Here is a 25,061-nt window from a genome sequence, read left to right on the forward strand (position 1 = left end):
AGGCAGGTGGCCCAGTCGCATTTCCACCCGTTCAGCAGTCTGTTCTGCTGGCCCGAGCGCTTGCTTGCTGGGCGTCCTGGAGAAGGCTCAAAAGCACTCTGGGCCCCCGGGTCTTCCGCTGACAAGGGGGGGCAGCGCTGCCAGCTCCCTCCCAGGATCTTTGGGAAGAAAACCATTCTGGAACAATAAGCGTAGGACAGGGACCATACATCACGGAGCCCAGCCACGAGGCCTGGGTTCGAATCCCGACACGCCCCGAACTGAATCACCCGGGACAGACTTCTCAGCCTCGGTACTCTCCCCTGACAACGGTGAGGATACCAGCCTCTTTCACGGGGTGGTAGGAAAGCAGAAATGAGAGGATACCAATAAAGTGCGGTGCACCACGCCTGGTGTGGAATACCAGAGCCACCTTGTGTTAAGCACTTTCTAGAAGCCAGACAGGTCTTAAGCATTAGCTCATTAAATCCGGACACCAAGCCTAGGCATCGGGTGCCACGATTACACCCGTATTCCAGAGCCGGCAACTGAGGCTTGGCAAGGTGAGTCCTTTAGCCAAGGTCACACAACTAGGAAATGGTGAGCCGGAGGGCGAGCCCGGGGCTGCGTGTCTCTAAAGCCCCGAAGCCCCACCACTATTAGAGTATGTGCCCGTTTAAGACGTAGAAGGAACCCTCAGGGCTGCCTGGCCATCCCACTCTGCAGCGGCTGAAACTGAGGCCCAGAGAAGGGGAGAGAGCAGCCTGCTCACAGAGCTGCTGCTGGAACCAGGCGTCCGACCCGCAGGGCTGCTGCTCAAAGTTACCCAGCACTTATTCCATGCCAGCTGTAGAGCCCCCGACGAGCATCATCGCACGTAAATTTTGCGATAACCCTAGGAGGAAAGATCCTTTTGCCAGTCCCGTTTTTTGCTTGGGTAAACTGAGGCAGAGAGGGGCAGTCGCTTACTCAAGGTCACACAGCTAATTAACAGGGGAGGTAGGGCTCCTACCCAGTGAGTCAAACCCCAGAGCCCTCGTCCAGTGCCGCCCCGGCCCACCTTGGAGCCCAAGCCAGCCTTGCTCGGCAGCCTGGGTCCCAGGCCGGCTCACCTGCCAAGGGAAGGGGGTCTGCAGGGCTCCCGGGGCGCGGCCACCACCAGGCAGGTGCAGCAGGAGCCCCCAGCTGGGAGAGCGCTGCCTGAGCTGCACTCGGGGAGACGGGCACCGGGCTGGGGCTGGCAAACCCGGTCTCCCCGAAAACCATTAGCCCCCTGCCTCTGTGACGAGAAGTTTATCCAACAAAATGCAAGCGAGCAAAGAACACGTTCTGCTCTATGTGTCTCTTGTTATAGGCAGCGCACATCTTGGGAGATGTGTGGATGAAAGGCGCCATATAAAATGCAATCAATTATGAATCACCATTACTGAATTAATCACATGTATGATTAATACAGTAATAATAATTAATGGGAGTATGGTCTGGAGATTAGAGCAGGGAACTGGCAGGGAGGAGTTGGGGTGCTTCTTGAAGCCTCTGCCGCTGCCTGGGGGTGTCACCTTGGGCAAGGCCCTGGGCTTGGGGCTTGGTCTCTCTCCCCCTGCCCCTGCCTTGGCTGTGGAAGTAAGGGGCCCAGGGATGCCTTGAAACCCCTAGATGGTCCTGGGCGAGTTCCCAGGATCTTACTACTTATAGCTGCATCACAACTGCTCAAGGTCAGGAGGACAAATCAAAACCTTGGTCTGGCGTTAACAGAGAACGGAGTGAGAGAGGCAGAGGGTGAAACCACGGTGGGGGTGGCCCTGGAGCTTACACTTGACTTTAATCAGTGGTGTGGGCTCATTTCATCCGTCTGTGCTTTTGTCTGTCTGCAGCAGGGTTTGCCTTCTCCCCCAAACCCCAGAGGGCCTGGACCTCAGCTGCTACCTCTCATTGCAAAGCCGGTAGATGGTTTTTGCGTGTGACTTTATAATTTCTTATTACTCGCCCACGCCATCCACGCATATTTCCTCCCTGAAAGGAGGCAACACAGAAAGAATATGTATGTAGTAAAGCCTGTCATATGTCTTCCCCCCCACCCCCATCTCTCCTCTTCATACTTTGGTATCTTCAGTTTATAGATATCCTAAAAAAAAACCCATGGATGGAATCAAATTAAATGCATTGTTCTGCAGATGCCTTTTGGTAGTCGATTTCACATACACAATTCAAATTAAGGCTGCGTAGTGAAGCCAAAACCCCGCCACTGAGGAGGATGGTCGGGCTGCTGGCAAGAGGGGGGCCGGCAAGGATTTTTATCTTATTTCATGTTATTTTGGTTGGGGGAGAGATTCATTAACACTTTCCTGCCCCTGGTGCTCAGCTCCTTTTCAATACCCGGAAAAGGTCATTTGTCATAAGGTTCCTTGATGAAGTTTTAAAATGAACATCCCTTGACCACCTGGTCCCTACACGGCTAGCGTCCTGCTTATTTCCCGTCTTTATTGTTCACTGGAAAGGAACCGGGTCTTCTGGATGCTCCCACTGGCTGGCTGTCAGGACCATCGCAAAGGGACCACCTTCCGGGGCAAATCCTCTGGGTGCTGCAGATAGAGAAACTGAGGCTCAAAGCAGGGAAAATGATGACCCCGGGCCACCCACCCAGTTAGGGGCTGAACAGAGGAAAGCCCGCTACCCTGACTCCGGGCACTGCTTCTTTCTGCCATCCCATAATTTCCAGGGTCTGGAAGTGGGGAGACCAGAAGACAGTTTCCAGATGGGTCCCTGAAAAAGTCTGCTGGCATCAGCTTGTGGGAGAGGCGGGAAGCACTGGGGAGAGGAGGGCTGGAGAGGGGTTTTAAACATTGTTTCCAGGGGCACAGAGCTTTGCATATGGGTCACTGAAACCCTGGGGTGGGGGGATAATCGGGAGGATGCACCCCGGGTCCCCCCACTGTGTTTAGATGAGCCACAAATGAGAAGCATCTTCCTCCACATCTTGTTGGCTGTTCCCGACAGTGTCGCGATGATGGAGGGGTAGGGCGTTTCCCCTGTAATTGATGGCCCTGCCTGGGGGCGACAGCAGGCTGAGGGCCGACCGGGGTCATCACTCACCCTGCCTGCACACAAGCCCCACGCTGTGCCCTTTGCTGCTGCCTGGAGGCCTGGTGCTTAGAAATCAAATCGCTGAGATCTGTTCTCCTCCTCTGAGGAGCTTTCTCCTGCTGGATGCTTTGGAGCCAGGGCGCAGGCTAACCAGGGGCTGGCATGGATCTGCTCTCCCGGACATCTCTGCGGGGGTGAGCCCCTCTCCAGCGAGAGGGGTCTGGGAGCAAGACAGGAGCAGGCACTTGGCGGCCTTGTTCTGACCCCTCCCTGGAAAAGGAAGGATTCGCATCTCGCAAGTGGGGGGCAAAATCTGTGCTGCGCCCCAAGTTCACCAGTAAGTCAGGCCCCCCCCCCCGGGGGCCAGAGAGCCCTGCCTCCCAGGCCACAGTCTTCCTTAGCTGTGTGACCTTGGGCAAACGACTCACCATCTCACCATCACTAAGCTTCATCTGTAACTTGGGACTTTGCTAATAGGAGTTAAGTCACGGGTCTGTGGGGAAGGATCAGCGGCTGATACGCACGGACCGGTTTGCACGAAGCCTGGCATAAAACACGTGTTCAATAAATGCTAAATTACTGTTACTGGTATTATTATTAAAGCAGATGACAGTCTTTAATTCTGCATCATCTGCCTGCTTTGTGACAACAGCCGAAATGTTATTCAGCGGTACAGCCCCTCTGCAAGCGAAGGGGGAAGCCGTAAGCGGGGAAGGGTTAAGGTGGAGGTTAAGAGGCGGCAGAGGGGTGGGGCACTGAGGTGCTACATCTTGCTCCTGGTCCCGACACCCTCTGTGACCTTGGACCAGTCCCTCTCCCTCTCTCGTCCTCAGGCTCTTTGTTCTGGATGCGTCCAAATGACAGGGCTGGCTGCTTGAGCATTGCAGTGAGAACCCACCCCAGAGGAGGAGGCCAGGAGCACCTGAAAACCACACGACCCCCCCTGGAAGGTGGAGGCGCCTCCCCGCACAGCCCTGGGAGAGGGCCTGGCCGGAAACCTCCAGGGGGTGGAAGAGCCCAGGGCTGCCCAGTGTTGCCAGCACCTTGGCCTCTGCCCTAGGCCCCTGCCGGAGTCCTCCCCCCACCCTCTTCCCCCCTCCCTTCCCCGGGGCTTGCCAGGAGTGAGGCCCCTCCTGCCCCCCTACTCCGCACTCCCTCCGGAGCTGGCTTGGCTTCATCAAAAGCAGGGCCCATCAGGGTGGAGGCGGCGATGTGTCAGCTGGTATTCAGGCTCTGGTTGTGCGCTCGGATCGCTCCCCCTCCCCAGTTCCCCAAATCCACCCACCCACCCTTTTACCCACTGCTTGGGGCCTTCTGGGTGGCGGCGCTTTACAGAGGAAGTCAGAGCAGCAGCCTTGAGCCCTTGGCTGTTGGGGGCGGGTGGACTGACTCACTTGGCCCCCTCCCTGGTGCCGATGGGGCAGCCCCCACACCCCTGGGCGCTGGCACCCCGTCAGGCCCCTGGGTTTGGGAACAGGAAGCTGCAGCCCCGCGGCGCCTGACCCGGGCCGGCCCGAGGATGCGCTCTGCGCGCCGCGACCCGCCGGCCCCCGAGCCCGGAGGAGATGTTTAGGCAGCGACCCCCCGGAGCAGGCTCGCTCCCGCGGCCGCCCGCTGGGGCCACCCTGGCCGCGGGCCCGCCGGGCCGCCCCTGCTGGCGGCGCCCCTCCCCGGGCCGTGGCGCGTCCCCCGAGCCTCGCAGTATTTCCTTCCTGCACCTTTAAGAAGACCGTTGCTCCGTGGTGGGATGGTGTGTTAAAGCCACACAGAGGAAGTTACGCAGCCCGGATCAGACCCAGAGATAAAAGCCCCGATGGTGATCGTGAGGGATGGCAAGAGGATTTAGCCTCGGCATTAACTTGGAGCGGAGCGCAGGGGGGCGGTGAAGCTCCCCGCCATCTGGCCCGCGCCGCCGCCGCCGGGGGGATATGCCCCGGCGCCCCGACGAGCAGCCGCGAAGCCCACCCGGGCCGGGGGCCGCCCGGTGCCCGCGCGCCGGTGCTCTCCGAGCCGCCCAGGGGGCCCCAAAAGTTTGCACTTGTTAGAGGCGACCTCCCGCTCGGCCGGGGCGGGCGATGCGGGCGGCGCGGGCGGCCCCCTCCCCCGGCCCGCGTCTCCGGGACGGCTGCGGGCGGCCCCCCCGGCGGCCGGAGGGCTCCCCAGCCCCGATCTGACGGCCGCGGCGGCGGCGGCGGCGGCGGCGGGAGCGGCGAGGAGCAGCGGCTCGCAGCCCTCCGGCCCGCGCGCCCCCACCCAGCGCCGGCCAGGGCAGGCGGAGCGCCCGCGGGCGGCGGTCCTCGGCCTCCCGGGTCTGCGCGCCGGGAAGCGGCTCGGAGCGGGGGTAAGGCGGGCGGGGAGAGCCCCGGCGGGCGCGCGGTAGTGGGGGGAGGGTGGGGGGCGGGGGGGGGGAACCAGCGGCTGCAGCTTCGCCAGCCTGGTTTCATTTTTAAAGGGCTTGGGTGACCATGCAGCCTTTCCCGGGGCCCGGGAGCCACTTAAAGCGGCCCAGCAAAGGCTCGGATGCAAAAGTTATCCGGTGGCTGTTGCTACGCGCGGAGGGCTGGCGTCGCCCGAGAGGGGCGTGTGAGTGTGCCTTTGTGGCAGCGTCTTAAAGGAAAAGCTCGTCTTTCCGGCTGGCTTTTTCCTACCAGGGTCTTTTGGCATCGTGCGTGCGAGTGTGAGTGTGTGTGCGTGTGTGTGTGCGCGCGCGCGCGTGTGCGCCGGGGCTAGATGTGGCAAGAACGCCTGCATGTGTTTGTGGAAAGGAAGTTAACCCTTCTCGCGCGCGTCGCCTCCACCCCGACTTCCCCGCCACGGTCCTCGGCCCCCCCTCCCCGTCCCTTCCTCGCGCCCCCCTTCCCAGCTCTCCGGAAACGGGGTCTGTGCGAGTTGCCCAGACAAACTCTCGGGCAGCCGGGCTGGAAAGTTCTCTCGGTGCGGTGGAGGGGTGGGCTAACGGGGGCGGGGGGTGCGCGCGGAGCGGCTCGCGGACGTGCGGAGCGGAACCTCGGGCCGGGCGGCCCGCAGACCGGGGGAGAAGAGGCAGCGGGAAGGCGGGACGAGGACCGCGGGCTCGCGGGGTCCGCCCGCTCCGAGTAAGTTGCCCGCGCGGGCGGGGGGCGGCGGAGGCAGGGGCGTTGCTGGAAGCGGCGCCGGGAGTCAGGGGGCCACCGCTTCCCGGGCGCTCTGCTCGGCAGCTCCTGATCGAGGGAGGCGGTGCCCACCGAGGGGGGCGCACCCTCCGCGCCGGCCCGGCCTTCATTACAAGGCGTGCGTGTTAATCGCGCCCGGGGCCCCGCACTCAACTTCGGAAAGACGAACCGCAGCCGCGGGACTGCGAGGCACGCCCCTACGCGAAGCACGCCTCCTGCAGCCCACCCGGAGCTCGGACTGCGCCCCGGCCGACCCCCTCGGTCCGCCGGGACGGACCCCCGCGCAGCCGAGGCCCCCTTCTCGCGCCCCCACTCCCCAGCCCTCAACTTTTCGCGGCTTCCCGGCCGCCGGGAGGCCGTGGGGGGCGCGGGGAGCCGGAGCCGGCCCCCGTCCCGGGGCTGGGGGGCGCCCGGGGCGGCCTAGCTGCTGGAGCTCGGAACACCTCCAGGCCCCGGCCTCGGGGGTGGAGGACGCGAAGGTGACCCGGCCGCAGCGGGCTCCCCCTTCCTTCCTAGCCCTCGGGCACCCCCCCCCCCCCCCCGAGGGCGCCTCCCCCCCCCCCCCCCCCCCCCCCCCCCTCGGGGGGGGGGGGGGAATCTACGGGGGGGGCACCCCCCCCCCCCCCGTACCGCCTCCTCCAGTGCCCCCCAGGGGACCCCCGCGCCCACAGCGCCAAGTTTCCCAAGAGGCGAGGGCGCAGCCGGCAACTCGGGGAGGAGCCTGCTCCGAGCCCAGCCAGCTCCGAGAGGCGCTAATTCAATAAGACAGAGAAATCGGAGTTCAGAAATCCTGGTAAAATCTAATTTTCGGGTTTTAATACCCTGGCTATCAGCCCCCCACCCCCACCTCGGTTCCTGAGGACTCTTAAAAGAAAATAAAGCGCATTGATTCTGTTTGTTTCTGGGAGCTGCAGTTTCTTAATAATATCAGGTGAAGATTTATTTTCCAAGGAGAAAACGACCCACCGGGATACAACCTCTTACTCTGAAATTTCCCTGCTGGCTTCGCACTCCCTGCTTTCCGCCTCGTTTTCCCGGAGCCTCTTGCTTCTCTCCACCCCCCCCCCCCCCCCCCCCCCCCCCACTTTTGGCAAAAGCCGGCTGTAATGTGCGCCCGCTGAGCTCACAGTTCCCCCTATAATACCAGCAACGCTCAGTTGATTGACTGGTTGTAAACACATTTGTTACCCCACCCCCCGCAGATTTGGTTGTCCTTGGCTCTCCACCAGCACCCCACTTTGCAGGGAACGCGCCGCGCTTAAACCAACCGAACTGCCAAGCGGTGAATAGATTTTCCAGGGGCTCCGAGCTCCCCTCTCCGTGGCCTCCCGTCCTCCCGGGCCTCGCTGCCTCCCCGCGCAGCCCAAGCCCTGCGCCGCTGCCGCCGCCGCCGCCGCCGCCGCCGCTGGCCCTGCAGATCAAGGAAGCCCGCAGCCAGCGCCCCCGAGGGGTTGTCGCCGGCCGTCGGGAGCTCCCTACCTGTTAGTGAACAGTTGGGAGTCCGCGGCTGGAAGAATTAATTAGGGACGTGCTGTTTTCTGGGCAGCACGAAGCTTGGGTAGAGGCATCCAAACCTTTGCCGGCCGCGCTATTTTATTTTTACTACATTTTCTCAGGTTGTAAAAATAGTCGCCAGGCGGGTTCTTTCTGAGAGTTTCTAGCAAGGAGCGCATTCAAGGCCAGGCAGGCTCTATAACAGGTTTCTCTTTAAACAGCCAGAGGTGAGCGGTGAGAACGTGGTCCCCCTGGGCTCCTTATTCATCTCCATCAAGAGCCCTTCAGCCAGAGACAGGGGCAGGGGCCGCCTTAATGCAGATTTATGAGTTCCCCCCCACCACCACCAGGAGCATGGGGGCACTGGCTGGGGGCTTCTGCCGGGAGCCCAGGTGAGCCACCAGCCCTCGCTGGACAATGTCCACTTTCCCGGTTTGTCATTTCTGGCAGGTGTGTGTTTGTGTCTGGGCCGAGGACGGGGTTTCATGGAAAAGTGATTAACTCTTCAGAGACCTTCCCTGAGGATGTCAGGTGAGAATCAGGCTGAGGTTAGCACGGATGCCCGAGCAGTTTGGGGATTTAGACGCGATAATCCCAGGTAGAACAATAACCAGGATAATTAATAATGCGGGTGCTTCTGCTGTGACTCATTCCATAACCTTTGCCCTATTGGCTAGTATTTTTGGCCAGGATCCCACACTGGCTGGACTCAAATTCTCCTGGTAATGTATCAAGTGTCTGGGAACACCACATTAGTGGAGTCATGTTTTCTACAATGTAACATTTGTCTTAGTTATAGCTCTTTGGGCTCTTAAATCATTATCAGCAGCTTAAAATAGCAGAGCAATAATCATAATGGTGACTCATTTATGGGCACACCCTCTAAGGATTATTGCAGAATTTTGGCCTTGATCAGAAAACCTATTATGACAAACCACTGTCACTTCTGTGGAAGTCTTCAGTGTCCCTGGTATCTTAGCGTTGCAAATGAAATTCACCGTTTCAGAATTTGGAGAGAGATTTATCGGCTCCTGGTTCTTACCTGTGGGTCCACACACGGACCGTTGCGTTCATCCGTACCTGTACGTACAGACTCGTCTGCACGCAGGGTGACAACTCTGACCTTTGACTTGTCGGTCGCGGTCACTCAATCTTGACTCCCGAGGACCTTTTGCAAAGTCGGTGACCCCGAAGCGGGGGGCCCTTCTGCTGACCTAACGGCTCCGGGAAAGGAGGGGAAAAAACCAAATCACCTCGTTGACAACGCGCCCAATCTCCAAATGCGCAGCTCTGATGTTAATAAAAATAACCTACTTTTCTCCGGAGACCTGCTAATGCAGCCTCATTTTTTGCACATTTTGCCAGAGAGCTTTTGTTCTTACACGTCTTTCCCCCCCCCTTCTCTTTTTAATTTGTTGCAGGTGTTGTTGCTAATGAGCTCTCTCTCCTCCCCTCTTAACAATGAAAGACAAGCCAGCCCCGGGTACCTGGATGCATTGAGAGCGGAAGTGTGAGAAACTTCATAATAAGTTGCCGATGGCTACCAGCCAAGGTCAGCTGGCCCCCATTAGTGCCCGTCCCCACAAAGCAGAGCCACATAAGCTGCTCCCCAGTTAAAACCTCAGTCACTTTTTCATGCCGTAGTCCAGCCACACCGTTGGTGTCACTTTAAGCCCATGTGAAGAGAAATCTCTTTTATTGGTCTGAGATGCCAGTCCGGTCCCACAGAGGGAACATCTTTCCAGCTAACACGTACACCTCCTGATTTTTATTTTATCTTTACAATGCAGGCCAGAGGGTTGTTTTGCGGTTGTGCTGAGCCCATCACACATTAAGGGTCCTTTAAAGAACCTGGATTGATTGGAGGGACAAAAATTAGAAGCAATCTGATCCCGCCTCATGCCGGATCCCCGCGGATTTGCTCCTTATCCCATTTCCACCCGCTGTCACAATTTGAGAGCCTGCCTGATTTGATCAGATTCACCTCCGGGAGAGGTGTAATGCCAAGGTTAGGAGGACGCCAAGTTATGGGCAACTTTTTGATCTGCCCATCAGCAGTCTGAGAAACGCCGGCTCTGGGTTTTCCGCATCGGCCTTCGGGAAGAAACAGGTTCCTCGCCCTTTGCGACCCGGCAGTCGGTGCTAGAGTCCCCGGGTCATCCAGCCACCACTGCCTGGCAGATGTGGCCCTTCCATGCTGAGGCCGAGAGTCCCGCCTGACCCAGTCGCTGCCTCTCCAGCACCCGTCCGGGCCACGCCCCTGCGGACTGCTCAGCCATGCTGCCCCTGCTGGCTCTGTTCCTGCACTGCCTCCCACTGGCCTCTGGGGACTACGACATCTGCAAATCCTGGGTGACCACGGATGAGGGCCCCACCTGGGAGTTCTATGCCTGCCAGCCCAAGGTGATGCGGCTAAAGGACTACGTCAAGGTGAAGGTGGAACCCTCAGGCATCACGTGTGGAGACCCCCCTGAGAGATTCTGCTCCCACGTAAGTCAGCCCACTGCTTCGCTCAGGCCGAGTGGGAGGGGGTCCGGGACAGACTCTTGTGATGGGTGAGCACGATGGGGGGCCCAGATGCAAGGCTGATGGGCACCGGATGGCTGTCCCACGTTGGAAAAGTGCCAAAGCAAAGGCCGCACCCCCCCTGCCCCCCCCCCCGCCCCGGGGCTCTGAGGTCACGTGACCTCGTTCTCTGGGGCGGGCACATTCTTGGCCCGCTGACCACTGGATCGTTTCCGTAATAGCGGGGGGGTCATCTGCGGGAGCTCCTCGTGTGTGGGCTGACAGCTTCACGCCCAAGTGCTCCCCTCAGCTCCGTCAGGCGGACCCCGCGTCGTATAAAGGAGGAGTTCTGGGGGGTGGCATGTCTGGGCCTCTGTTCCATTGTCTATCAAATGGGCATCGTAGGAGTAAGTGAGCTAATTCGTCCCACGTGAAGTGCCTGGCCCAGAGCGAGTGCCCCCCAGACGTTAGCGGTTGTCCTTCCTGTTGGACGGATGGAGAAACTGAGGCCCGGAGTCACGCACCAGGAAGTCCTGGAGCTGGGACTCGCGTGTTTGGCTCCAAAGCCACCGAGCTAAACTGCCTGCCGAGAGGGGCCTTCCCGCTGGGCAGCTCTGCGGAGCCCCCTCCCCAGCCCCGCGCTGGGCATCCAGGCTGTGGGAGCTGATAGGAGGGGCTCGTTGTCATCTTTGGGGTGTCCTTGAGGGAGCCTCTGGGGCCTATGGCTGGACTGAGCAGGTATCCCCCCCCCCCCCCCAGGCTCCTGGGGACGCCTTTGTCCCGCGGGGAGTTTCATTCCTATCACAGGGCAGTCAGCCTGGGAAGGTAGGTTTCCACTTGGACAGTCAGCAGTCCGTCGTGAGTGAGTCTGTCACTGTGGACGGTGGCTGGGCCAAGGGAGCCAGCGGGGGAGGGAGGGAAGAAGGCAGCACAGGGCTGGGGGCAGAGACTGGATAGTCCATGGGGGTCACTGCACTGGGGATCCCAGGGCTTCGCTGGCTCAGGGGTGAGCAAGGCAGTCGGCTCCTGAAGGTCAGGGGCAAGGCCAGGTCGACGGGCAGTGGAGCCCAGTTCTGAGCCTGTGCGTTAGGCCGACAACCCCCCCCCCCCAGCTCCTGTGAACACTTCTCCACTCACTCCCTGAACAGAGTCAACCTCTGTCTCTCCTATTAGAGTCTCGACTGTATTTCTTCTCTTAAATATTAATCATTGCCCTAATGTACTGGGGGGAAGGGTGTGGGACAGGGCAGCTAAATCATAATTCATTGGACCAGCTTCCGGTCAAGGGCTTGAGGGGTGGAGGTGACCATCAAATGCAAGTCTGAGGCCCTCTCCTGGCCAAAGCTGGCTCAGGATACTCTCGGCCCTGCCTGCACCCTCACACGGGGGACCCAGTGCAGCTGCCATGGTGGGGTGGTCACCCCCACCCCGACCCACAATCCTAGCGCTGCCCCACCTGAGCCCAGGTGGTGTCGCTTCTCCTTCTCTCCCGGGGAGACAGACGAGGAAGAACAACGTCTTCAACATCTCCCGCATAGGTGGGTCCTCAGTGTCTCCACAGCTGTCTGGTGGACTTAAATATTTCATTACAGGCTGCTGTCCTGCTCCGCCTTTGATTACAAATGTGCGGCCGACAAGAATGGGGACTCTGCCTGGGCAGGCGGGGGTGGGGGGTGGGGGGAGCTGGCTTCTGCAGGGAGCGGGGGGTCCCGTCCAGATGGACTCAACCCCCCGTGCAGCTTGCCCTGAGCAGGTCCTGTGTGTGTCTCATTTAATCATCTCCGGGATGCTCTGGGGGGGGGGGGGGGGGGGAGGGACTGTTCTAATCCTGTTGTAGGGATTAGAAAGGTTTGCCTAAATCCTGGCAAGGTCACTCAGTTTAGAAGGCGGGCAGGCAACTGGTCTGCATCCAGGGCCTGTGCTCCCCCACTAGGTGGCTCGGCCTGCCCCTCTGAGCTGCGGTTTCCTCCCCTGTAAAGTAGAGGTGATACTGTCTGGGTGTCACAGGGCTGGCAAGGGGATGCGCCCTGGCCGTGCCAAGCCCTGGGCACCGTGCTGGCACACAGTAGGTGCTCAATGTGCAGTAGGTGTTATGCATTTATTATTGTTGTTAGGAGGCCCTCAGCCGTGTCCCTGGCTTTTCTTTCCTCTGTTCAACCTTGAGGATGCCACGCCCCGTATTTCTAGTCTCTGGGCAGCAGGGCTATGTGGCATGGCCGGGGAGCTTGAACCGCTCCGGGCACGGCAGGTGATGTGAACCACCAGGGGGCGCCCCACCAGTAGCCAGCCCCCCACTGCCCCTTTAGCCTTGCGAGCGCCCAGTGGGTCCCAGGTCCTGTCCCAGCATCCAGCCAACTGGAATGTGAGCCCTGGAGCACCCCCAGGGTGCAAGATGGGCCAAGAGGCAGCCGCCCTTTCCAGGGTTCAGTGTGCAGACCCTCCCTCCCGCCAGGCTTCCTGTCCTTCCGTCCTTCCGCAAGGCCACCTGAGAACTGAATTGTAAATTCCAGCCTGGTGAGGAAGGGGAGGGGGGGAGAAGACCAAGATAAATGAATAAATAAAAACCTATTGGCTCTAAATGCACAATGAGAATTAATAGGGATGAGCTCTCAACAGAGGATCTGAGGGCAAGGGCAAAATTTCAATGAGGGCCGCGGGAGAGGACAGATAGCCCTCTGCCCTCCATTCTGGGGGACCCGGCCGGAGAGGGCCAGCCTGGCCACGCTGCAGGGCCCAGGGGGCGGGAGAGGTCGGGTGCGGGAAGCAGGCCCCTCAGTGCTCCAAAACTCTCTTCCTGTGCCTCTGAGATAAAAGCCAACCCTTGAGCCTCAGGAGAGAGACGGTGAGGAGGGGCGACAGTGGGGAAAAGAGAAAAAGAGAGAGAGAGAGACGGTGCTGGCCACAGACCAGGCAGGTAGTGTTTAAAGCAATTCTGTAGATACCTACTTGCTACCTAACGTGCAGTCCTTGGACTCACCTTGTTAAAAATGCAGAATCCCAGGCCCTGCCCCAGACCAACTGAGCCAGAACCTGCATTTTAACCAGCAATGCAGGCAATTCAGATGCATGCAGGGTATGGTCTGAGACACGGCTCCTCGACATAATTGCTCAGTCGTGGCTTCGACTCGCTGCTCACATCCCCGGGGGATCTTGGCATGCAGGGGTCCCAGGAGTGAGGGGTGGAGCTGGGAGCTCACAGCCCTGAGGCCCTCTGGAAGCTGCCAAAGAGAGGCTGCGTGTCTCCTGTCTAGAGGCACAGGCCTGGGGTCTGAGGCCCCGAGCTCCCATCCCAGCCTTGCTGTTTTCTTGGTCAGGGTGACCGGGGGTAAGTCTCTCCTGACCTCCGTTTCCTCATCTGTAACGGGGGGAGGGGGGGGGGGGGCTTGGCTGCCCTCCCCCCCCCCCCCCCCCAACTGCCTAGGAGAAGGAAATGCCTCCCTCAGAATATCCGGATGCACTTGAAGAGTATGAGCTCTGTTTTAGTATCAGGCTTCGATGTTATCTCGGGTCCAACATTGATCCCCTTGGTTTTGAAGCAGATGAACAGTCAACTTTTTATCCAAGGAGACTCTGGCTTGGTCGAGGGGCCACGAAGGTGTATCTCTGAGCACACGTCTCCCTCAGAACCTGCTTTGCCGTCTCCTTGCCTCAGCTTACCCAGATGCCGAGCCAGCGGCCCTATCCCCCCACCCAAGGGGACTGCTGGGCTGATTAAGGCAGATGGCAGGTGGATCCTTGAGTCTTCTAGCCCCCACCTCACCGTGACATTGAACTCCATCTGCAGAATCGAGGTCCTAGGTGCCCCGCCTCCTGCCAGACGTGGGTATTCAAGAAATATTCCCAGCCAGCAGCACTGAGCCGACTGGCCCCCTGGTTCAGGCCTCCTTTCCCTGCTGTGTTCCTGGCCCCCGAACCCACAGAGAAGAGCGTGCCCCAGCCCCCTGCTCCCCTCAACACGAGGTCACGGCAGACCTTGCGGATAGTCACAATAGACACGGCCAACAAGGCGTGGGGGAGACGCTCTGATGTGGTAGGAGCCCCGAAGGACGGCTGCCCTCCCTCTTGGCTCAGTCAGTGCTAGGTAAGCGCTTAATGGATAAATGGTTGGGGGAGTGGGAGGTCCGTGCGATCCGGGAAGGCTTCTCAGAGGAGGGGAGATTCGAGCTGAGTCTTACAGGAAGGACCAGGGTTTTGATCGGGCCAGGAAGCCCCGAAAGCTCTCACTTCTCTCCGTCAGGGCCCCTGGCTGTGGGATGTGTGATCGGATCTCACCAGGAGGTCTGCACGGCTCGGTCCTTAGGTAGAAAGTGAGTTTGGAACCTGAGCTTCACCCAACCCTTAGTTAAAGTGGCTCGGTCTGTCGAAACGCCTGAGGCAGGGCCCAGCTTGGGACAAGAATAGTTCCATGCATGACATCTTGTTGCCCAGTGAAGCCTCCTTCCTGGGGAGCAGGCGAGTGACAGGCCGGGGGCAGCGCGCTGTGAGGTCAGCGCCCACATGAGCAAGCTCCCTGCCCCTTAACGGACACCCCGTGGAGGGTAGGGGGCAGTGCACCTGGAGCGGGGGGGGGGGGGGGGGGGGGGGGCGCGGGGCGGGGGGGGGGGGGGGGGGGGAGGCGGGGGGGGGGGGGGGGGGGGGAAAGGGCCCGGAGGGGACGCCTTTCCAAAGAGTGTCAGAAGTTCTAGAACTTTCCAGTTCACACATCCCTGCCTTCCCCAGGCTCGTCTTTCTTTTCCGACTCTACATTCTCTGCCCTTGATTTTCCACATAGTTTCATTTTTCTCCTGCCTTGCATGTATTAGGAGCAGCTGCCTCAAATCCCATGTGCAGGGAGGCAGGGGATGGGCAGGTGGACAGACAGGCTACACCCGCCGTGGATGAGAACTTGGGATTTGGGAAGGGGCAAAGGTGAGCTCCAGTTATCCCCCCCCCCCCCCCGGACTGTGGGACTTTGGATAAGTCCCTTGTGCCCTGAGCCTCAGTTTTCCCATCTGAACACTGGGATGACACCAGCCCCGGGGCTCAGAGGAAGGCTGACAAATGAGATGAGACACAGCACGGAGAGACCTCGGCAGGGCACCTGGCACAGAATAAATGTTCCAAAACAGTTTTCTTTTCCGTCCTGGAATGTAGCTGGAGAGACAAAGGAGTGACAGTAGAAAGAAGACAGGGCTATCGGCCGGGCACGTAATGCGGGGTACAGTCTGCGTGCACTGTGGGACTTCAGAGATGGGGGTCGGCACCCGTGTGGTCTGGGATTCAGAGGGGCGACGGCCAGTGCTAGGGAGTTGACATGTGCAGGGACACAGAGGGAGGGTCCAGGTGACAGGAGGAGAGAGGTGTGGGTGATTGGGAGGGGACAAGCCGCTTCACCTCCTTGTCCCATCCAAGCCCCCCAACTCCCCTGACCCTATAAACTGCTCCCCCCGCCCCGCAAACCTGCAGGGCACGGCGTTGTTATGCTATTAGACAGATGAATCGATAGAACGAGGCTTCCCTACGTCTACTTAGTGGGGGAGATTCAGCCCTCCTCTGTCTGGATCCTAACTGACCCCTAGTGCTGGGGGGGAGGGTCGGGCCAAGAGTGTGGTGGGAGTGAGGGGAGCAGGGGAACAGTGTGCACGCAGAGGCCAGAACGAGGCCATGGGTGGGGCCTGAACGGCGCGTGGCAGGCTTGAAGGAGCGGGACAGCCCCTTGCCACCCCGGGGACCCGGGCCCAGGCTGCAAAGCTCTGTTCCCATCCCCCGGCCCCGTGGCCCAGGCTCCCCGGTCTCAGACCTGGCCAGGGTCCATATGGCCCATGAGGCGGGGACCAAGTGCAGAGGAAACTAGGAAACGGCAGATGATGCAGAAACAGGTTCTGATTTGTTTTCCATCAGCAGCAGATTTGCTTAAATAGATGAAAACGTGTCTCTGATTCTTCGAGTGCACACCAGCGGCTGGCGGGTGACAGCGTGTTAGCGCAGAAAAGGCACTGGAGGGGAGCCGGGCAGTTCCGGGTTCTGGCAAAGTCTCCTTGTTGCTGGGACACCAGGCCGAGCCCCTTAGCCTCAGTTTCCCCACCTGTGCACAGATGGGGTTTGCCTAGATTCACCAATGCTCCCGGAAGATCTCCAAATGGATCCTGGGAGTTCGGGGAAGTCCAGGCTGGGGTTCGGCTTTGGTCACACGCAGACAAAACGGGGGACCCCAGTGCAGATAGGGGGGCTCTGAGCGGCCTGCACAGCACTAGATACTTTTTTCCCAAGTATTCTCCTGAATGCAAACCAAAGCGAAGAAAAACAACGATGAGCGCTAAAAATACAACGGCACATCACGTAATTTCCCTCTGGTTTTCTCCATCCTTTTTTTTTTTAATTGAGATATAATGAATGGATAACACTGTATTAGTTTTAGGTGTTCAACGTAACAATTCGATACACGTGTATATTGCAGAATGATCACCGTGATAAGTTTAGTTACCACCCATCCCCACGCAGTTAAAGTTTTTTCTTGAGATAAGGGCATTTTTAAAAGAATTTTTTTAAAATAATTTGTAATTGAGGTGGAATTCACATGCCCTGAAATTAACCACTGAAATAATTTTATTGCAGGAAAATAGAGCAGAAACGTTGCCTTTTTAACCGTTTTTCGGGATATAGTTTAGTAGCATTTAGTACACTCAAATCGTTGTGCGACCACCGCTTCTGTGTAGTCTCGAGCCGTCTTCGACCCGGAAAGAGGAAATCATGTTTCCGGCGGCCGCTGTCGCGCCGCATCGCCCCTCCCCCCAGCCCCCTGGCCACTAGTCGCTCGTCCGCTTTCTGTCTCCGTGGATTTGCTTATTCAGGACACTTGGCGTAAATGGAATCATATGACAGGTGACTTTTTGCGCCTGGCTTCTTTCGCTCAGTGTCACGTTTTCGAGGCTCACCGTGTCCTGGCAGGTGTCAGTACTCCGTTCTATTTTTCAGGCTGAGTGACAGTCCAGGGTGTGGGTAGACCACACTTTTTTTGTATTCATTCACCCGTTGATGGACATGGGGGTTGCTTTGACTTTGGGGCTGTTATGAATAATGCTGTTCTGTACCTGGGCAGAATTTTCTTTTGTGGACACTGCTCTTGGGTATATACTGAGGAATAGAACTGCTGGGTCATATGGTCATTCTATGTTTAAGTTTTGGCGGAGGCCCAAATGTTTTCCATGGCAACCGCGCCTACCTTCCATTCGCACCAGCACTGTCCCTGGTTCCAATTTCTCCCCATCCTCGCCGGCACTGGGTATTTCTCATTTTTGTCTTTTTTTATTGTGGACACCCTAGCGGGTGTGAAATGGCATTTCATATGGTTTTGACTCGCCTTTTGCTCTAGTGACTGATGGTGCTAGGCGTCACGTGCTTATTGACCCTTTGTATACCTTCTTTCGAGAAATATCTATTCAAGTCTGTTGCCCTGTTTTTCATTGGGTTGCCTTTTTATTGTTGATTTCTATGTGTCCTTGACATATGTTAGGTGCTAGATCCTTATCAGATACACGATTTGCAAATATTTTCCCCACTCTGTGGATAGTCTTTTCACCCTCTTGATTGTGTCCTTTAATGCACATTTTTTCTTTTATTTTACTGAAGTCTAATTGATCTATTCTTTTTCCTTTTTGTGTGTATGCTTTGGATGTTGTATCAAAGAAACCATTACTAAATTCAAGGTCAGGAATGTTTACCCCCATGTGTTCTTCTAAGACGTTTACAGTTTTGGCTCTCATGTCCAGATCTTCGATCCATTTTGAGTTAATTCTGGTATATATTGTAAAAGAAGGATCCAGCTTCCTTCTTTTGCATGAGGACAGCCGGTTCCCCCAGCACCATTTTGTTGGAGAGACCGTTCTCTCTCCATTAAACATTCTTGTCACTCTTCTTGAAAATCCATTGACCGTAGGCGTGAGGGTTTACGTCTGGGATCTCCATCTTTTCTGTGGAAACACTGAGCATTCCGGGCCGGGTGTCTCCTCAGGCGCTCCCAAATGCCCTGCATGGGAAACTGTAGTCCCCATTTCACAGATGAGCAAACTGAGACTCCAAGACTGAGGGGAGAGTCCGGGCTTGAACTCCGATCCCGGGTATTTGACAACGATGCCATGGTGAGGCCCGAGGCATGCTCCCCACCTCTCCCCCTTCTCACCTCCTTCCTTTCCTCTTCCGCTTCTCCTTCCCCCCACCCTCGACCTAGCTTTTAGGCTGGGCTGTTAGCTTTGATGCCCAGAGGAGGATAACTGGGAGCACCGCCCAACCCGTGACTTCTCTCTGGTCTTGGGGTAGCTCCTCTCCAGCTTCCACGGCACCCTTCCCTGACCCACTCAGCAGGGCAGAAGAGTCTCTGTCTCCCACCTTTGCCCCACGAAATAAATGCTGCCGACAATTATCTTCTGTCTCAAGTAGGGAGTGCAGTTTGGAAGGGGTCTTAAAGGTTAGAACATCAGTACATGTGAGCAAATTACCGCGGATCTGGCAGCTCAGGGGAAAGTGGGCTCCTTGGACCAGGCGACTGGTGTCCCTCCGTCCCGGTCCCAGGGCCCTGAGCCCCCCGCCCCCCGGGGCCGTCCTAGGGCCCCCCATAAACACGACGTGAAGCTGCTGGGCAAATCCAGCTCCCCTCATTTCCTGTGTGAGGGCAAACTGAGGCCCAGCAGGATGGAGTGACTTCCTTGGGCCCCCGGGGAGGGACAGCAGACCCAGGGGAGGGACAGCAGACCCAGGAGGCTCCGCCGTAGGCCCACGGCTCTCCTGAAAGAATGCACCAGAGCCCTGAGGACATGAGGCGTTCCATACCAGATCTCCATCTGTCCACTCGTGACCTCACTTGATGGCGTTTGGTGGGGGACACGGGATGCCTGCCTGGAGGCTGCCTGCAGCCAGCAGGTGCCCAAGCTGCCCCTTTAGGGTACGTGTAACATAACGTCAACGCGTTTGCCTTCTGCCCACCCCACCCCCCACCCCCAGGTGAGCTCTCACGCTTGTGTGCGGCCCCCGGTGACCGGGCTGTGCTCAGAGCTGGCTTTCCCGGGGCCCAGAGGGCTCCGAGGTCCCCATCCCAGCCTGCCCCCCCTGCCAGGCTGTGGTTCTCCCGGCTGCAGCAGCACCACGGAAGGTGGCCAGAAAGGGGACCTGGGATCTCAGGGCCCAGCTGTGGAAGGGTCACCTTCGTTAGAGAATGCACCCTAGCTCTCGCTGCGTCCCTCCCATTGATCTGCCTTCCACACCTAAACCTGGGGCCTTCTAGAGCTACCCCCCGTCCCCCGTGAAAGGGACTCGGCCCGTCATCAAGGATCTGGCACTCTTGTCCCCCGGCTGTTTGCCCTGGGTGCCGCGGGACCATTTGGATCCCTCCATCCCTCATCCCGGTTCCTTCCTTCGGCCCGTGTCATTTGTCCACTTGACTCCAAGTGTCGACCAGGGAAATAAAAGGAAATGAAACACGACCAGGGCATTTCCCCCTCGGTCATAGCAGAGTCTGTTGTTGGGCAAAGGTGAAAAGGAGGCCAGTGAGCGATGGAGCCTGCACGTTACCCTCGAGCTGCCTTCCTCTGCTCTAGCCCAAGCAGATGGCGGCGGCCAGGTGGGGTTCGTGGGGCGTCCCCTCCCTCTGGGAATCAAGAGACAGCCCGAGGCAGGTGACGGTAGAAGGAGAAGCCAGCTAGCCACGGGGCACCCTGTCGCTGTCCCTGTCCCCACCCAGGTACCATCCCAAATCCCACAGCTCCGGGGCTGGCACCGCGCTGACTCCGGGCTCCCCACTGGACCGGTTTCTAGAAGCTGGGTGACCTCAAGGCAGGTCTCGAGGTGGAGATTTCCTGTCGGCTGGTCAACCTCAGAACCCCACTGCGTTCCCTGATTCTGCTGCTAACCTTCGGGACCTTGAAACTTGGAGAGGGAGCGGGAGAGAGGGGGGGGAGCAAACCAGTAAGGTCCCAGGCACCCAGGAGGGACCCAGAGGGGACAAACAAAGCAGGAGACCAACCCGTCCCTCAGCAGGGGCTCCTGCCTCGGGGGTTCAGACCCCTTTGAGAGTCCATGGTACTCCTGCAGGAACAGGGCACGCGCACACACACACACACACACACACACACACACACACAGGCGCGCGCACACACGCTTACAAGCACACTGCCCTGAGTCCACTCGTGGACCCCTACGGTCCTGCTGGGGGGCCCTCATGCTCAGGGAAATTAATGCTTTCCTTCTTGTAACTGACTGGTCCTATTGTCTGAGGATTGTCTTGATCCTCCCCCCCCCTTCCCCCTCCTCCTCCTTCTCCTCCTCCTCCTCCTCAGAGAACCAATAGCTTGCATTTATTGAGCGCCTACTGTATACCAAGCACTTAACCTCACCTAACCTATCGAACCCTCCCAGAAGACTTACGGTAGATCCCATACTTATACCCATTTTGAATAATGAGGAACCCGAGGTTCAGAGAGGGGAGGCCACTTTCCCAAAGTCACACAGCATTGAAGCAGACGAGCTCGGCACCTCCGCCTTGGGCCGCCCGGACCCAGCACTGAGCCGCTAACCAGGCCATTTAGCTGATGGGAGGCGCTCCGAATAGCTTAGCGCCTGATGGGTTGAGTTGGTTGTCATCTGTGTGTGGCCCTTCGTGCCGGGTGAGCATACTGTCCCTGCCAGCCTCTCCTCCCCCAGCACGCCCTGTCAGCCCCAGGAGGGAGGGCTGGGGAGGAGTGAGCAATGGTGGCGGTTACCCCCCCCCCACCCCCCACTGCCCTTTGAGACATGACGGAGTCTGCAGATCCACTTAGCTGATAATTCACTTATATCTACTTGGCAGTGTGTGTGCTCCCACGCTCTGGGGAGACGGCTTTGCCTGGAGGAACCTGAGCTGTTTTTCTGGGGAAAGAGTGGGAAAAAAAAATACACCCAACAATGGACAGTAATGGACCTAAAAATAGAGGGGGGAGAGAGCCATGGGGAGGGGGGAGCGTGGCAGCGTCTGCCTTCCACCGCCTTCCACCGGGCCTGTCTGCCTGGCTTGGGCAGCCCGTCCCTTCCCACCAGGGATCCCCAACAGTCTGGCCGCCTCTCAGCCTGGGGGTAGAGGTAGGAAAGGGGGGCTGGGGGCCGGGTGCCACCGCCAGATGGAGAATTGTCCCGCGGCAGGGTCCTCGGGGTAGTGGCCTCGAGCTTGGCTGCACGCTGGAGTCTCCTGGGCAGCTGAACCGCCCCGATAGGTAGGACCTACCCCAGAGGGCGTGACGTGGCTGGTCTGGGGGCCCGGGTGCGTCTAAGGTGAGAACCACGGTGAGCAGCGCCTCTGCATCAGGAAAGGGGGTCCGATTTTGTGCCTGTCTCCTCCGTCGGTCCCGTGTCTCCTAACCATCGGGGTGGCCTTCTTGAAGGCTCCAAACTCGGGTGGGCCGATGGGACTGGGGGAGTGGAGAAGGCAGGGACCGGGTCGCCGTGCAGATTCGAGGCTCTGCTGGGGCCCGCATCCCACGTGCCTGGCTCTCAGCCGGCTGCACGGGGGATCCTGTGTGCTCCCTGCCCATCCTGCACACGGTCCCTGGGGCGGGCCTGGGCACCGGGGTTTAATTGGACTCCCCAGGCGGTCCCGGGGCACCACCAAGTGCCCCCATTTCAGCCCACCATTTCAGCCTTTCCCAGGACCAGCCGGATCCCTTCCGGCCTTGTCATTCCTTTAAATTCAAAGGCCAGAGAGGGAGAGAGTTCGTTCTCGGAACCCGTCCTTGCCCCTGACCTGCGGACGCCCCAGCCTTGCTCTGGCCTCTGGGGGCTGAGGGGTGCCGGCTCCCGCCTCGGGGTCCCTCGCCCTTTGTTCTCAGGTTCTTAACCCCTCTTCCCGGAGGAAGGCTGGCCAGCCACAGTCAGGGCCCTGTTGCAGCTGCTGAATGTCAAGGCCGCCGCTGGCTCCAGGCCACCCCTTTGCCCTTATCCCCTACATTCCCTGCCAGGCCCCCGGCCTGCCAAGTGCATTAACTCGTCTCTCCCTGCGCAAATTCTGCACGTCCAGACTGGCCTTTACTGGGCCTCGCTCACAGGGCACCCCTCCTCACAGCCTGGTTGAATCTTCCTCCGCCTGTCTGTCCCTAGCCCACCCCTCCTTCCGGGCCCGCCCTTCCGAAACCCCACCTCCCCAAGGAAGCCTCCCTGACCAGCCCAGCCCAGTTCCCCTCCAGGCCTGTCACCTGGGCCACTTTGGGGGACCAAGCCAAGGGTGGCTTCTCTGGCGGTCACCGTAGAGTGCTCAGTGCCCCCGTAAGGGGTCAAAATGCCCGGGTTACTAGAAGTGTGACCTTGAGTCGGTGCCTGGCCTCTGGGGGCTCCACGTCCCTCGCCTATGAATCAGGGGTGATGGTGATAGCAGGCCTGACGTCATAGAATGCCCAAACCCGACCGGGCATCCGAGTCACAGCGGAGGGGTTTGGTTGGTTGGTTTTGCTTTTAACCCGGAGCCGAATCTCCGGCCTGAGGGCCCAGGAATATTTGCACGCCCTCCCTTCCAGGAATTTTGATGACCAGCCAGGCCTGACTGCTGCTTTGCCGGGACTACTTTGCAAACAGGACATGCGGGAACAGTCGGTAAGGCTATGTGACTAAATCCACGAACGGACCCTCACCAGCTCAGCCTCGCCACCCCTGCCCTCTCCAAAGGATTCATCCACAGGGTGGTGCACCTGTCCAAGTGTGCCCAGCTGTTGCCCAGGCTGCCCCCCCACTTCTTAGCTCCTCAGAGACCAGCAAGAAGAAAGCCTTCAAGATCTCGGCTTGTGGCTGTTCGTACAGGCAGTCCCCATCCCTCTGGACGCTGTGTCCACTCTTGCATCTGTGGCCCAAAAAGCCATGAAATTGCCCCTAAACCAAGGAATGACTGCATGGCGAGGGACAGGTAGCCTGCTAGGCTTCCCGTAGAGCACGTAATTTGCAATTTGTAACACCAGTTCTGCCTTTTGCCCACCGAGGTCCCATCGGCACGGTGCCTGCCCGTGCCTCTGTTTCCTCATCTGAAAAACAAAATGAGGACTTGTGCCTTAGCTCGTAGGATTGTCACGCGTAGAGAGGAGGAAGTCTCACGTGAAAAATCATGATCCCAGTTGTCCAGTGACAATACTCAGTGTGGAAGTTTAAGAAAAGACAAAACAGAAACAAGGCAGAGCGGGGCGTGAATGGTGGGGGCTGGGCAGAGCCAGGACCCCTTGGGGTTTGGACTTTATCCGAAGGGGTGGCCTCCGGGGATCAGCAGGGGAGTGTGGGGGAGGGCTGGTAGTGGCAGGGCAAAGGTTAGGGGAGGGGCTTCGGATCAAGCTTCGCACCTCACCCCTCCCGGACCCTCCCCTTTCAGTGGGTGCCCCTTTCGGGACCACCGAGGCCCCATTGCTCTGCTCTTCGGCAAGGAGGCCAAGGTCTGCTCTCGGGCTGGGGGGGGCCACTCCGCGCTCTGCCCTCCACCCCCACCCCAGCATTTAAGTCCTCCGTACCACTTTTTCTTTCCTCCCTGATAAAATATTCATGTCAGCAGAGCAGGCCCTCTTTGGGAAGGCTGCATGCGTGTAGCTTCAGCTTTTGCACAGGCTTTTAAAGAGCAGGCGCGTTTCCTACTCTCTAAGCATTTTCTGAGTCCTGAATCAATAATGCACTTTACCCGGCTTCTCTGGATGTGGCTTTTCTCCTCCCTGCACCCTGCCCCCACCCTGCCCGGTCCCTCCCTCCCTCCCTCCCTCTCTCTCTCTCTCTCTCTCTCTCCCTCCTCTCTCCCTTTCTCTCTCTCCTTTCTTTCATCCCCCCATCTCTCCTTTACTTTGCAAAAAGGTATTAAGCAAAAGCATCCGGCTGTTTGGGTGGGGGGGCCTCGGGTGGGGAGTGGGGTGTGCTGGGAGGGGGGACGGAGAGCAGGGCAGGCGGCTCCCTGGCCGAATGGGTTGTGTCTGTGCAGGAGGAGGCACCGAGCCCTCCTGCTGGCCCTGGTGGGGAAGGATTTGAGCTCCTGACATGGGGGAGGAGGAGGGCTCCGGCGAACCCAGCTTCTCTAGATGCTTCTTCAAATCAATTAGAAACTGTTTACTGCATAAGCAGAGAAAACAGGACCAAAACGCAAAAGCAAGGGGGCCTGGGGCAAAGAAAGTACGTGGAGTGGGAGCCAAAATATACTGCCAGACTTTCTAGGGAGTTAGCAGTCTAGTTTGGCCTATCTGCTTCTTATGGTAATGAGTTCCCTGTCGCTGGGGGTGTGCAAATGGAGGGGGAGCCGTTCCTGGTCTGAGACCGATGCCTGCACGTGCCTGGTCAGTGATGTGGTAGCAGGTGAGGGGCTGGGGTGCCAAAGCCGCCCGTGGGGGGGACCATAGGGATCGGTACAGCCTCCCTTCGGCTGGGATAGAATTCCCCACCCCGAACATTCCTAGAAATCTGGCTGTGGGAAGAATCCACATATGCCCAGGGCAAAACAGAATGCATCCTTTTTTTTTTTTTTTTAAGAGCACAGCAGCCATCCCTTATCTGTGGTTTCAGTTACCCACAGTCAACCGTGGTCTGGAAGCGGATGATCTCCCTCCTGGCGTTGGGTCAGACGGTGGCCCCACGCTGTGTCCCCGTGCCCACATCCCTCGCCTCACCGCACCCCGTCACGTAGGCCTTTCGTCGCCTCGTATCACGAGAGGGGCGAGGACAGCACAGGAAGAGTGAGAGGGACCACACTCAGATAACTTTTGTGACCGTGATTGGTTATGACTGTTCTATTTTATTGTTAGTCACCATTGTTGCTCTCTTGCTGTGCCTAATTGGTAAATGAAACTCTATCATAGTTGTGCGCTTACAGGGGAAAACGGCATGGGCTGCCTGCCTGAC

The 25,061-nt window shown here is 58.6% G+C and overlaps 1 protein-coding gene across 1 annotated transcript in view; it reads left to right on the forward strand.

The window, feature by feature from the left end:
* Positions 1–9,295: 9,295 nt before the first annotated feature.
* Positions 9,296–25,061, forward strand: part of NTNG2 (netrin G2) — a 60,721-nt gene continuing 44,955 nt past the window's right edge. Inside the window, exon 1 of the mRNA XM_049631934.1 lies at positions 9,296–10,199. Coding sequence (XP_049487891.1) covers positions 9,987–10,199 — 213 coding nt within the window. The 5' untranslated portion in view covers positions 9,296–9,986. The remainder of the gene's footprint in view (positions 10,200–25,061) is intronic.

The sequence above is a fragment of the Panthera uncia genome, chromosome D4 (assembly GCF_023721935.1).
Source record: "Panthera uncia isolate 11264 chromosome D4, Puncia_PCG_1.0, whole genome shotgun sequence".
Taxonomy (NCBI): Eukaryota; Metazoa; Chordata; class Mammalia; order Carnivora; family Felidae; genus Panthera; species Panthera uncia.